Source organism: Meles meles, chromosome 1, assembly GCF_922984935.1.
Source record: "Meles meles chromosome 1, mMelMel3.1 paternal haplotype, whole genome shotgun sequence".
Lineage (NCBI taxonomy): Eukaryota > Metazoa > Chordata > Mammalia > Carnivora > Mustelidae > Meles > Meles meles.
This window is the reverse complement of record NC_060066.1, coordinates 175,747,224-175,759,922: the sequence shown is the minus strand read 5'-3', so window position 1 is coordinate 175,759,922 and position 12,699 is coordinate 175,747,224. Positions and strand designations below refer to the sequence as shown.

At 36.2% G+C, this 12,699-nt stretch overlaps 1 protein-coding gene across 2 annotated transcripts in view; it reads right to left on the bottom strand.

Moving 5' to 3' along the window:
- Positions 1-12,699, bottom strand: part of EPS15 (epidermal growth factor receptor pathway substrate 15) — a 150,592-nt gene that overhangs the window by 113,317 nt on the left and 24,576 nt on the right. For both annotated transcript variants that reach the window (XM_046005784.1, XM_046005776.1), the window contains exon 2: positions 3,707-3,748. In XM_046005784.1, coding sequence (XP_045861740.1) covers positions 3,707-3,748 — 42 coding nt within the window. The remainder of the gene's footprint in view (positions 1-3,706; positions 3,749-12,699) is intronic.

Sequence of the window (12,699 nt, the reverse complement as noted above, 5' to 3'; positions counted from 1 at the left end):
TCATACCCATTATACAAATGAGAAACTGAAGCTCAGAGGAAGTACAGCAAAATTAGTACAGTCACAATATTAACATTTATCTTCTGATTCCAAGTCTTCTATAGGTGCCATTTAAATTCCAATAAACTTGGAGCACCTGAGGGGCTCAGACAGTTAAGTGTCTGCCCTGGACTCAGGTCCTGGAGTCAAGCCCCACATTGGACTCTGCTCAGCAGGGCATCTGCTCCGCCCTCTCCCTCTATCCCTCCTCCTGCTCATACTCTCTCTCTCAAATAAATTTAAAAATAAATAAATACATAAATAAATTCTAATGAACTTAATAGTAATAGAAGGAAAAGGGCATAATTTCCTGAAAAGGTCTTTTGACAGATGAGAATAGCTGTATATGTTACCTTATTTTTTTCAAACATCTTTAAATCATTAACTTCTGCTTTTATACTTATTCTTAGACACTGCAACAATTAATAAAAAAAATCAAAGCAGTAGCAGCTCAAAAACCAGCAGTGATTCCATAATAAACTTAAGGAAACGTTTTTAAAATTCTTAAGTTCCTAAAGTGCATTAACAGAAACACATCATTTTAATTTATAGGGATTTTCCTTTAAAACAGAAAACAGCTCAAAAAATGACTGTCACTTCCGTAAGATTTCCTAAAGTAAAATTGTTTGTAAAAATGAAAAGTAAGTTTTAAGAAGTCATGGGAAAAGTAACATGATTCAAGGGTATTTGTGAGCTAGCTGTTTTTCCAGTTTAGTTAAAAGATTAAGTTTGTTGTAAACATTCACAAAGCATTCCAGACAGGCCAATTCCAGCGAAGACAGAGAAGAGAAATCCTTTCTTTTGAGTGCTGGAACATGGGATAAACCTGGCACTCAGCAAAAAAAAAAAAAAAAAGCCCAATCCCATTTGGAGTAACCAGGAAGTACAAAAAGGGTAGAGAAACCTGCCTCTAAAAATCTGCAGAACATGGGGTGCCTGGGTGGCTCATTGGTTTAAGCCTCTGCCTTTGGCTCAGGCCATGATCCCGGAGTCCTGGGATCGAGCCCCGCATTGGGCTCTCTGCTCAGTGGGGAGCCTGCTTCCCTGCTCCCCCCCCCCCCCCTGCCTCTCTACCTACTTGTGATCTCTGTCAAATAAATAAATAAAATCTTTAAAAAAAAATCTCCAGAACTCCTTCTTCTTTGTCTACCCCCCGACTGGGGGGTTAGGGTGGGGGACATCTATCCCTAGCATGACCTAAACAGAGGTACCATCAAGGGAAACACTGATCAAACTCTCATAAAATATTTATGTATCATATTCCAATTTTACTATCTTCCATTCGTTTGGTTACTATGATAAATTTAAACAGCCATTTAGTCTCTGTCGTGTACAGGAGTTTCTGTTGTACTCTGGGCAACTGCCGTAAGCTACAAGTTAGAATCTGTGTGTCTTCATTAAAGACAAAAAAAGACAGTTTCAGACCCTCGTGGAAAGAACTATTCCACATAATCTGAATTATTAATACTTCAAAACACAGACTTTTGGATAAAGGCTTCTGACTGACATCACTTTAGACAACTCTCAGACTGTACTGGTGAACTAAGTCAGAATATCCAGAACTATGGAGTCTAGAAGTAGTTTTATTTCATGAAAGCAGACTCTTGACCCAAGATTCAGGGGAAAAAGAATTAATTACACAGGACTGAATAAACTGTTGAGGAATATTTAATTATGGTTACTAACTTGGAATACTATTGGTATTATTTTTAATATTCTGTTTTCTAATGGGTATGTAGAAAAGCACTTTTTATCTCCTAAGTTATCTTTAGCCCTCAATTTAGTAGGTTCTGCTTTTGTAAACTGAATGAAATAGCTTTTGATGGGATCTAATTTTCACTGACCCTTCAGACCTCAAAAACAAATCTTTCAATGGAATGTCCTTATTTTTATGGCAATATAGTTATTAACAGGTAAAATTATTTTTTCTCCTTTTTATCAGGATATAGCTGAGTAAATAAACTGCACAAAATAAAGTCTATTTGAGAATAGTTATCTTTTATTCAGAAAGAAAAAGTTGCTATTAAGGAAAAAGGAATGACTTATACAGAGACAATGTCTAGAAAACCCTCTCAAGAAAACTGGCTTGCAACCTGGTCTATAGGGTCCCAGTCTCAGCAACAGTAAAGCAAGGTCACTTAGCAGGCTAGGAACCTTAGCAGATATGGGAATCCTCAAGATGAGATAAGTTCATTCAAATTCATATGTACTGCAGATGAAAAATGGGAGAAAGAATTTCTAAGGTTTGGGTCTTGGTCACAAGATAGAGAAAAAATACCAAAGGCTTTAAAAAGTACAATCCAAGATTCTTTAGAGATTTCAGGTAGAAATTAATTCTACAGCCTCTGAAGTTGTTATATAGTGAGTGTATGTCTGTAGATTTGCAAGTCGTATCCAAGGAGACTTATAATGGTTCATTAATAAACTTGCTGTAATTATGTAAATAGCCAGGTCAAATTATAGCCTTTTCTGTGATCATGATCACAGATAAGGAGACTGTTAGGAAATATGATCCAGTATTTGGAAATGGGCAAATGAGATTGTCTACACCCTCAACAGATTTGATGTATGAACCCCTCATTGACTTTCTATTCACTAGGCTCTTTTACACTAGGAGGAATAGAAGTTAAATTATAGAAAACTGACAGCAATGCAATGTTTCCTGTCCATACCAATAAATGAACTTTGTCTAGTGGAGAATATAAATCTCTACAACTCATATTCTCATTTTTACATCTTACTGTTCTTCCAGTAATTAGCTGAAGTAAATAAAATGCTTGACACATGTTCATTTCATATTTGTATGAAAATCATGGTTTTTAACTTTGTAAAAATTAAACTTAAAACATCTTTTTTTAATAAGATTTTATTTATTTATTTAAGACAGTAAGGATGCGTGCAAGAAAAGGAGTGCAAGGTGGGGAAGGGAAACGGGGGAAGGAAAGGAACAAGCAGACTCCACTTTGAGTACAGAGCCCCACAAGGTGGGGTGGGGGGAGAGCTCTATCCCACAATCCTGAGATCATGACCTGAGCCAAAATCAAGAGTCAGCTAATTAACCAACTGAGCCCCCTGGCACCCCTAAACTTTAATAAGTCTTAAAAACAACAGAAAAGTCATTCTTATTTGGCCTAAAATTAATTTGGATATTATATCTAGATTAATATATCTAATGTTACATGGATTTTATAACATATCTAATGGTATACATTATATGGATTATATGGATAGACAGACATTTAAGACAATTAAATGTTTGGGCTTAATTGTCTCTTTCCTTCCATTTTTCTGATAGCTTGTCAAAAAGAATTAAGCAGGGACTCCTGGGTGGCTCATTTGGTTAAGCATCTGCCTTTGGCTCAGGTCAAGATCCCTGGATTCTAGGATCGAGTCCCACATCAGGCTTCTTGCTCAGTAGGGAGCCTGCTTCTACCTCTGCCTGCCATTCTCCCTGCTTATGCTCTATCCCTCTCTCCCTCTGACAAATAAATAAAATCTTAAAAAAAAAAAACAAACCATAAGCAGTCAAAGTAGGAGGCTAAAGCACAAGAAATTGAAAACAAGACACATCAAATGTGTTTAGATGGGTAGTAATCTGCAAATACACCATCAAGAGTTGAAAGTATTTTTATAGTCAATCTAGGGCAACAAAGATACAAAATCTTACCTGTCTGTAGTATTTTTCATATACAGGATTCCCACTTGATAACTAAAATAAATAAATAATTAGAAATTGAATGCTATTCAATAATCTGTATTTGTGTATTTACATTCTTCCAACAGATACTGGAAAAATAAAGATGAGTAAGTAAAATATACTTGATTTTTAAAAACAAAGATGAATAAGAATAAAATATACTTGGCTTAGTTTCTTTTGAGGGAGAACGGAAAGTGAAAAAAGGCAGCTATATGGATTATTAAGAATCAAGTAGACAAAATAAAACAAGAATTTTAAAATTATTTTTGATATCAAAACTTCTTTTCCTCATCCAAATTTTACCAAGAAACCCAACAAATAACAAATTAGGGGTGAACTGTTTGGGTTAAGAAAGGCCCAAAGCCTTCAGCATGCATCTTCTACACAAGTATCCAAGGTCCCTATGAACACAATTCAAAAACATTTCGATAAAATAATCTAGTGAATACATAAACTGATATATAAAAAGATGGTATTTATATGCTCTGACCTTAAACACTTGTAGGCAAGGAGTGCCATTCAATTCATACCACAGTTCAGAGTTCCCTGATCAGCTAATAAACAGATTTACTACCTCATCTGAAAGGCAGTTTAGGAGTTTCAACGTCTGAAGGCTCAGGTTCACCGGATCACGAATATTTAAGAGTGTTCTGGAACCAGGAAGGGAGTCCAAGAAGGCTCCACAGAAGTGACACCAGTGCAGGAATTTGAAATATGGCAGGGAAGGGGAGAGGGTGATTCTACACGGAGGTAAGAGTACAAAAAGCATGCAATCAACAGAAATCTGTTACATTTGAAAGAATAGTAAGTCATTCTGAATGGAGACAGGAACTGGAGATAAGATTTTGAAGTTTCGTAGAAGACAACATAAGAAGGGATTCACATACCTTGGAAAAAGTAAAGAAAATGAGAATGGACAAAGGGGACAGATTCAAAACTTATTAATATATAATATAGTATTAGGTCTAGGTGATTACTTGTGAACAAGGAAAATAAGATGGAAGATAGAAGCCTCCTTAGGAAATAATTTTAATGGGCCCAGTAGAGGGGACCTGAACACCGGCAATGGCAGAAAAGAAGGGTATGATCTGAATAAATATTTGTAAGATAGATCTGACAGGACTCATTAAGTAGATGAGGGGGCAAGAGAGGCTTAGGTTGAAATACAAAGATAAACGGGGAAAAAAACCTTCAAGCATCAAGGGGGGACCTATAGCCTTAATGGGTATAAAACTGTATTCAGGAATCAACATTCAGGACACCTGGATGGCTCAGTCCATTAAGCATCCACCTTTAGCTCAGGTCATGATCTCAGGGTCCCATCACTGAGCCCTGAACTGGGCTCCCTGTTCAGCAGCAGGTGTGCTTCGCTCCCTCCCTGTGCCCTCTACCCCCCTCCCCCCAGCTCATACTCTCTCTTTCTCTCTCAAATAAATAAAAAATCTTTTTAAAAAAGATTTTATTTATTTATTTGACACAGAGAGAGAACAAGCAGGGGGAGTGGCAGGCAGAGGGAGAGGGAGAAGCAGGCTCCTGCTGAGCAAGAAGTGCTCGATCCCAGGACCCTGAGATCATGACCTGGGCTGAAGGCAGCTGCTTAACCAACTGAGCCACCCATGCACCCCTAAATAAATAAAAAAATTTTTAAAACATCAACATTCATTGAATACCAACTTTGAGAACGCATTCGAGAGCCACATAGCATCATTCCAATTTGCAAATAAAGAAACCTAGTATAAATCACAGTATCCTTGTGAGCCACATAGTATCATTCCAATTTGCAAATGAGGAAACCTAATGTGAAGGTTAATTTTATGTGTCAATTTGGCTAGGCTAACCCAGTTGTTGGTCAAACACCCATCTAGATATTACTCTAAAGGTAATTTTTAAATGTCATTAACATTTATATCAGTAGAATGAGTAAAATAATGTGGGTGGGCCTCATCCAATCGATTGAAGGGCTTAAGAGAAAAGCCTGCAGTATCCTAAGAAAGGAGGAATTTTGCCTCCAGAAAGCCTTTAGATTCAGAAGCAACATCAACTCTTCCCTGGATCCCCAGCCTAGCCTGTTGGCCTACCCTACAGATTTAGGACTTGCCATCACCCACAATCACATAAGCCAATTCCTTAAAATCAGTCAATCAGCGTATTTGAGTATGTGTCTATCCTGTTGGTCCTGTTTCTCTGGAAAACCCTAACACACCTAACCTCACAGAGGTTACTTACGCAAGCTGTTAAATGGCAAAGCCCAGAGTTAAACGCAGGTTTATCCCACTCCAAGTTCCGTGCTCTTTTACAATACCATGCTGCTTTCCACGTGCCTTGGTTCTCTGAGGAGAGTCTTACTTCATAATCTGTTGTCCCAGCATACCATTCAGTTTACCATTTGTCTCAGATTTCGCATTTTTGCATTTTCTTAAATGAATTATTATTAGTCACTATATTAAAATAAACCACAACTTCTGGCCAAGGTATCAACTAGTAGTGTAAGTGCTTTCTCCACTTGAACAAGGGATGAAATTTGAAAGAGGACTAGTTCTAATTCCCTCTTTCTTTTCCTGATTCTTCACAGATACAGTATCACACCTTCTTTTCAACAAGAGCATGCAGACACTCACTGAAAAGTATCCTCAGTCACAAGCAACTTTAGACAGCCAACTCCTTATAACCTTGTGAGGTAGTGGAAAAGGTATTTGACACTGGTACTACAATGAAATGAAATTACAAAAAGCCTACAATTTGCAGCATCTGAATTTAGTGGAACATGTAAAATAATCATAATTAGGGACAACTTTCATGATAAGATTTGTCTATATAAAAATATTTGTCAAAAAGAGTAGCTTAATAGAGGCAAAAATAAAAAACCTGTAAAAATACTGGGGCTGACAAATTTACAATTTTCAGTAAAAAAAAATAAGAATTAAGACTATTCTCCACTTAGCAAATTTTTTCCTGAGATAACCAGATACATCATAACAAACAGAGTTTATTAGCAATTAAAAATATTACTGGTTACAGGGGACGCCTGGGTGGCTCAGTGGGTTAAAGCCTCTGCCTTCGGCTCAGGTCATGATCCCAGAGTCCACGGAGCCTGCTTCCTCCTCTCTGCCTGCTTCTCTTGCCTACTTGTGATCTCTGTCAAATAATAAATAAAATCTTTAAAAAAAAATATTACTGATTACAGAAAATAAACTGTAAAGGTTAACAACTACAAACCTTAATATGTAACTCTGAAAACTACAACAATTTCATGAAAAAATTTAAACTAGTTAAACTATACTGAAAAATAATTACACTGTTCAGTAAAGTATCAGTGATACCATATTAGAGACAGGTATGGCTAAGAAACTGATAGAAAATACGATACCAAAAATAATTATTCTGGATGTGTTTTTAATATTGTGATAATCAATATAAAGATTTAATTTTGGGGCATCTAGGTGGCTCAGTTGGTTAAGCAACTGCCTTCAGCTCAGGGTCCTAGGATTGAGCCCCACATCAGGCTCCCTGCTCAGCAAGGAGCCTGCTTCTCCCTCTCCCTCAGCCTGCTGCTCCCCTTGCTTGTGCATGCACTCTCGCGCGCTCTCTCTGTCAAATAAATAAATAAAATCCTTTTAAAAAAGACTTAATTTTATTATAATATAGTACAAATGTTTTAGTAAATTTCATTTTTGAAAAATCGTGTTTGCCTAGAACTACTATACTGATCTACCAATGTAATCATTTTGATGCCCAGAAAAATATATTTCAAAAAACCTCCAGAATTTTAAATATTTGCAAGTGTCCCTTTCATTCTCAAAAATGTCTGGGTTGAGTGAAAAATTACATACCCATCCTACTTTCAGATAAGAGTGAAGATACTTTGCTAGAGGAAGCAAATACCATCAATAATGAAGAGGTTATTTTTAAAGATAATTCAGTTGAATTTTTAGGACCTGGTGGCAAGGCAGGGGGTGGGGAGGAAATCTCATACACAGGAAAGAAATTCTGAGCTCCAAACTGTACTTTATTAATCATCACAATACAGACTCATTGGTTACTACATAAACACATTTAAGAAGGCATTAGCTAAGTGTTCTAAAGTACACCCTGTGCTGATTAGTATACTAATACGATACAGCTAAGTGAGAATGGAAAAAGCCATCCAAATTGCCAATTCACTCTTTAAGAAAAAGTGTTTTCAGCTTGTTTTAGTAAAAATATTTTTTCCTGAAATATGATCATTTTAGATCAAAAAGAAATGACAGATACACAACACTGACAATGAATGCAGAGAGAAAAAATCTGAAAGGCATAGCTAAAATGGTAATAGTGATTATCTCTGAATAATGGGATAATAAATTACTTTTACATTCTTCATTATACAACTCTATTCTCTGGAAATTTTTTATAAAAAGCATTTCCTATTTTTTTAAAAGATCTTATTTATTCATTTGAGAGAAAGAGCACAAGCATAGGGAGCAGCAGAGGGAGAGGGAGAAGCAGGCTCCCCGCTGAGCCGGGATCCCCACACAGGGCTTGGTCCCAGGTCCTGGAGATCATGACCTGAGCCGAAGCCAAGTGCTTAACTATCTGAGCCACCCAGGTGCTCCAAGCATTTCCTATTTTTATAATTAAAATAAAACAATAAAGCTATTTTCAATTTGAGGAAAAACACAAAAATCCCAAAACTTGAAATCAGTATTCAAAATCACCTTTGAATTTTTAGCATCTAAATTATTTTTAAAGGAAAACTTTTAAAGTTGTCAAATAAAAATCTGGCCTTTTAAAATTCTAACATTCTTATTATTTAAAAGCAAATATAATAAATTCTTATTAGCTGCCACAAAGTAAAATTTTCATAAGCAGTAAGAATTCCTTCTAAAGAGTCAGTAGCTATTTATTACTACTCTGGAAAAATGTTAAGTGTTTATAAATAATAAATATTAGAAAGCAAACAGTTTTGTAAAAAAAAAAATACTCAAGTTTTGGTATCAAATGGGCCTAGATTCAAAGTCCATTCCACTGCTTCTTAGATGATCTTGAACAACTTACTGACCTCTTTAAAAGCCTATCTCCTGGTTAAGCACCTGACTTCAGCTCAGGTCATATCTCAGGTTCCTGGAATCAAGCCCCACATCAGGCCACATGGAACTCACTGCTCAGCAAGGAATCTGCTCGCCCCTCTGCCCCTCCTCCCGCTCCTGGACGCACGCTCTCTCTAATAAATAAAAATAATAAATAAAAAATAAAAAGCCTATCTCCTTATCTTCAAGTGCTAGTAATATCTATTTCTCTTATATGAATTAAATTAATTGAATTAATTAAATTAATTGAAATAAATAGATGGCTGCTTGTTTCCTAATACCCTTTCTTCTCTTCTTTCAGAGCAATACCCCTAAGCTTTACATGGACATGTGGACACCTAGCTAAAGCTCCATTTCCCAGCCTCTCTTACAATCCCAGTTCTCCTCAATGGAATAAGAAAGGAAATAATGTGTCCAACTCCAGGTTCATGCACCTACAGAGAAGGAAAACGCTTCTACCTCCTAGCCCTCCCAGTTTGCCAGAATGCAGAATGCATATATGGTAGCACAATATGGAGCAGCTGTCCAGACTGAGAGATGGAAAACATGGTTGAGAATAAAAGAATGACAAGTGAAAAAGGGCCTATGTCCTGGACGCTATCATGAAGATGCCATATCAGCCCTATACCACTAACCCTACCGGGACAGTTACTTAAGGGAGATAAATTCTGTCTTGTTTAAGCCACTGTGATTTTGGCTTGAACCAATATCCTAATTAATATGACAAAGAAAAAAAAAAAGGAGCTGTTATTTTTACTACAAAAAAATCATTTAAAGTATAATAAACTTCAGTGAGAAAAAAGTTATTACAAAAGTATTGCATACTACACCATCCTAAGGCAGGCTGCATTGTAATTCTCAATCATTTATTCTCCTCTTTCAAAGCATTAATATCTCTGCCTGTTGCCATGTGACTTGTGCCTCTCTGTGACAAAAGTGCCTCTCTGTGGCAAGTACAACTCTACTGTTGGCTTAGCCATGTGACTTATACTGCCCAGTGAAATAGGAGAAACTTCCAGTTCCAAATAGAAGTTTTAAGAGCTATTGTGTGTTTCCCAACTCTTGCTCCTTTCTCTCTACCGAGAGAGAACATATAGGGGGTGCTCTTTCAGTCTAGATTCTAAAATGAAAAAGAATCATAGGGTAGAACCATAGGTGATTACTAGGGAACCTACAATGTGAGCAATAATTAAATTTTTGTTATTGTAAGCCACTGATGGGGCTTTAGGTTATTTCTTATTCCAACATAATCTAGCAAAACATATAGGTAATCTAATAACAAAGAATACCAGGTAATAAAAGGGGGGTGGGGGAGAAAGTCCTGGTTATTAGGGAAATTCATAGGTTAGTAAATAAATGTCAAGAATTGGTTCATATGGAATTTTTAGTTTCCTTTTTTGGGGGGTTTTGTGGAGGGTAGACACTATATCATAGGACTTTGAGAGACTACAAGTCTATAATGGACAAAAGGAATGGAAACTTTAGTATTAGACTTATTGTAAATGCTTATAGTACAATGTGGGGGGAAAAGGTAAAAATAAAGAAATAACCTCTAAAACATGATGCTTATCTTTTTTCTGTTAACCACAAGGTCGTACAATAAAGAATAACCAGTGAATAACATAAGAATAACCGGTGTATAAATTAACAAAATAAAGAGGGGAGTGGGTATGAATACAAAGGAGTAACATGAAAAATCTTTGTGATGGAATTTTACCTTAATTATTTTTATGAATCCTGATAAAATCACTTATGTATAGAACTACATACATACACACACACACACACAAATATCTATAAAACCGATGACATTGAATAAAGCCTGTGAATTCTGCTGATGTTGATTTCCCAGTTTTGCTATTGTGCTATAGTTACATAGGTATTACAATTAGGGACAACTGGGTAAAGAATATATGCCACATCTCTATGGCAATCTTTCTGCAATTTCCCTGGAAAAGGTGGTGTTAGACCATTACGAAGTAGAAAGGTAGAAATTCAGACAGGAAGAACACTGCGTATAAAGGCAAGCAGGTAGAGAAGTTTATTTTTTTTTAACTTTTTAAAAATATTTTATTTATTTATTTGACAGACAGAGATCACAAGTAGGCAGAGAGGCAGGCAGAGAGAGAGAGGAGGAAGCAGGCTCCCTGCTGAGCAGAGAGCCTGATGCAGGGGTCCATCCCAGGACCCTGGAATCATGACCTGAGCCGAAGGCAGAGGCTTTAACCCACTGAGCCACCCAGGTGTCCCAGAAGTTTAGATAATGAAAAGGAGACTACAGAATACATTTTATTTTTCCAAATAAACCACCCAAAACCTTGTTTTGCTCTCCTAAAATTTTAAGAAAATGAGTAATAATTCAGTACTAGCAGACATTAAAAAAATAAGAGTGTTACAAAAGAGTAAGTGTCATAATGCACATAATTTTCCAGATATTGCCATACAAGTATTTTTGATATATTAACACACAAAAATTCAGCTGCTTAGAATACAGCCTTCTAATACTCCATTTTCAAGAGAACTGAGGAACCAGAAGGGGAACTACCCCTGACATACTTTCAACTACTCCATCACAACCACAACCACCAACTCCTTTAATAAAGAACAGCAGTTCCAAAGGCCAAAGTAATAAATGAATACAACCAGAAAAGCCTATGCATTTATACACATACATTTATTCAATGTGACTGGCTTGCAAAACCTCTACAGTCTTGTGATGTTTAAAACAGACTTGTGTATTTCACAATACAAAGGAAAAAAGGATAAAAACGAATAGTAAATGAAAGAATGAAAAAAAAAAAAGGAGCAATCCAAACTGACAAAGGGAACGTCTTGGCAACCTAAAGACATCTGAAGAGTCAAAAGAATGTAATAATAAAGAAACTTTAGAAAGGAAAACAACCCTGAAGCTGAGTAGAGGATGGAGAAAAGCTAGTCATGCCAGCAGTCCTCACCTTTAAAGCTGATAAGGAGGAGCTCAAGTAAACATAAGCAGCCAGCTGGGCAGTTCACTTAAAGAATGCACAGTATTAACCATCAGCTCTAGGAGTCAAAACTCATTTAATAATTAATATATACTAGAGGTCTTCTAGGAACAGAGCAACAGGTTTAGGTATCTGGGTTTACAAAAATCATACAGGGCTCCTGTCCCCAAAACAGCTTATATTCTACTTAAAGTTGCAATGTTCCATTCTGCAAACATGCTAATAGCTCATGTTTGTCCCGAAACATAGCATTATAAATTGGTAACACAGCAGGCAAAAACCCAAGAATACTCCAAGAACAGTACTGTAAAGAAAATTTTCAAAATCTAGATCTAAGAATATATTTGCTTTGGAGATGATCAGAAATGAAAGGTAAAAGTGCTTCCCCCTCAATTTCTGCCTGACTCTCTGCCTACTTGTGATCTCTGTCAAATAAATAAATAAAATCTTTTAAAAAAAAAAAAAGGATTTCAAAAGATGACATAGTTGTATCCTACTGAAAAACAGTGCACATAAACAGACCATATCAATAACTCACACCAATAATGAACCAGCTTTTGTTAAATCCAGTTTAACATGATCAAAAATCAAAGTGGCGGAGTGACAAAGAATGAATACAAAGAGTAGCTTTGGTCTCTCACCAGAAGACAGTAAGCCCTATACATGCCTAAGATAAAAGAAAAATCACTGGGAAAACCATTATCTTTAAGCATGAATAATACATGAATTTATAAAAATTCAAATAAGGAAGAAATGAAACAAAATAACTATCGCCTACATTGTATAGCACTTTACCTTTTATAGAGGACATTAACAACCTCAACTCTCAGGTCCTTTTTCTGAACTAACCCAGATGATCACATCAATTCTTATTATTCAATATCACACTTATGCTGATGACTATCAAACTGAT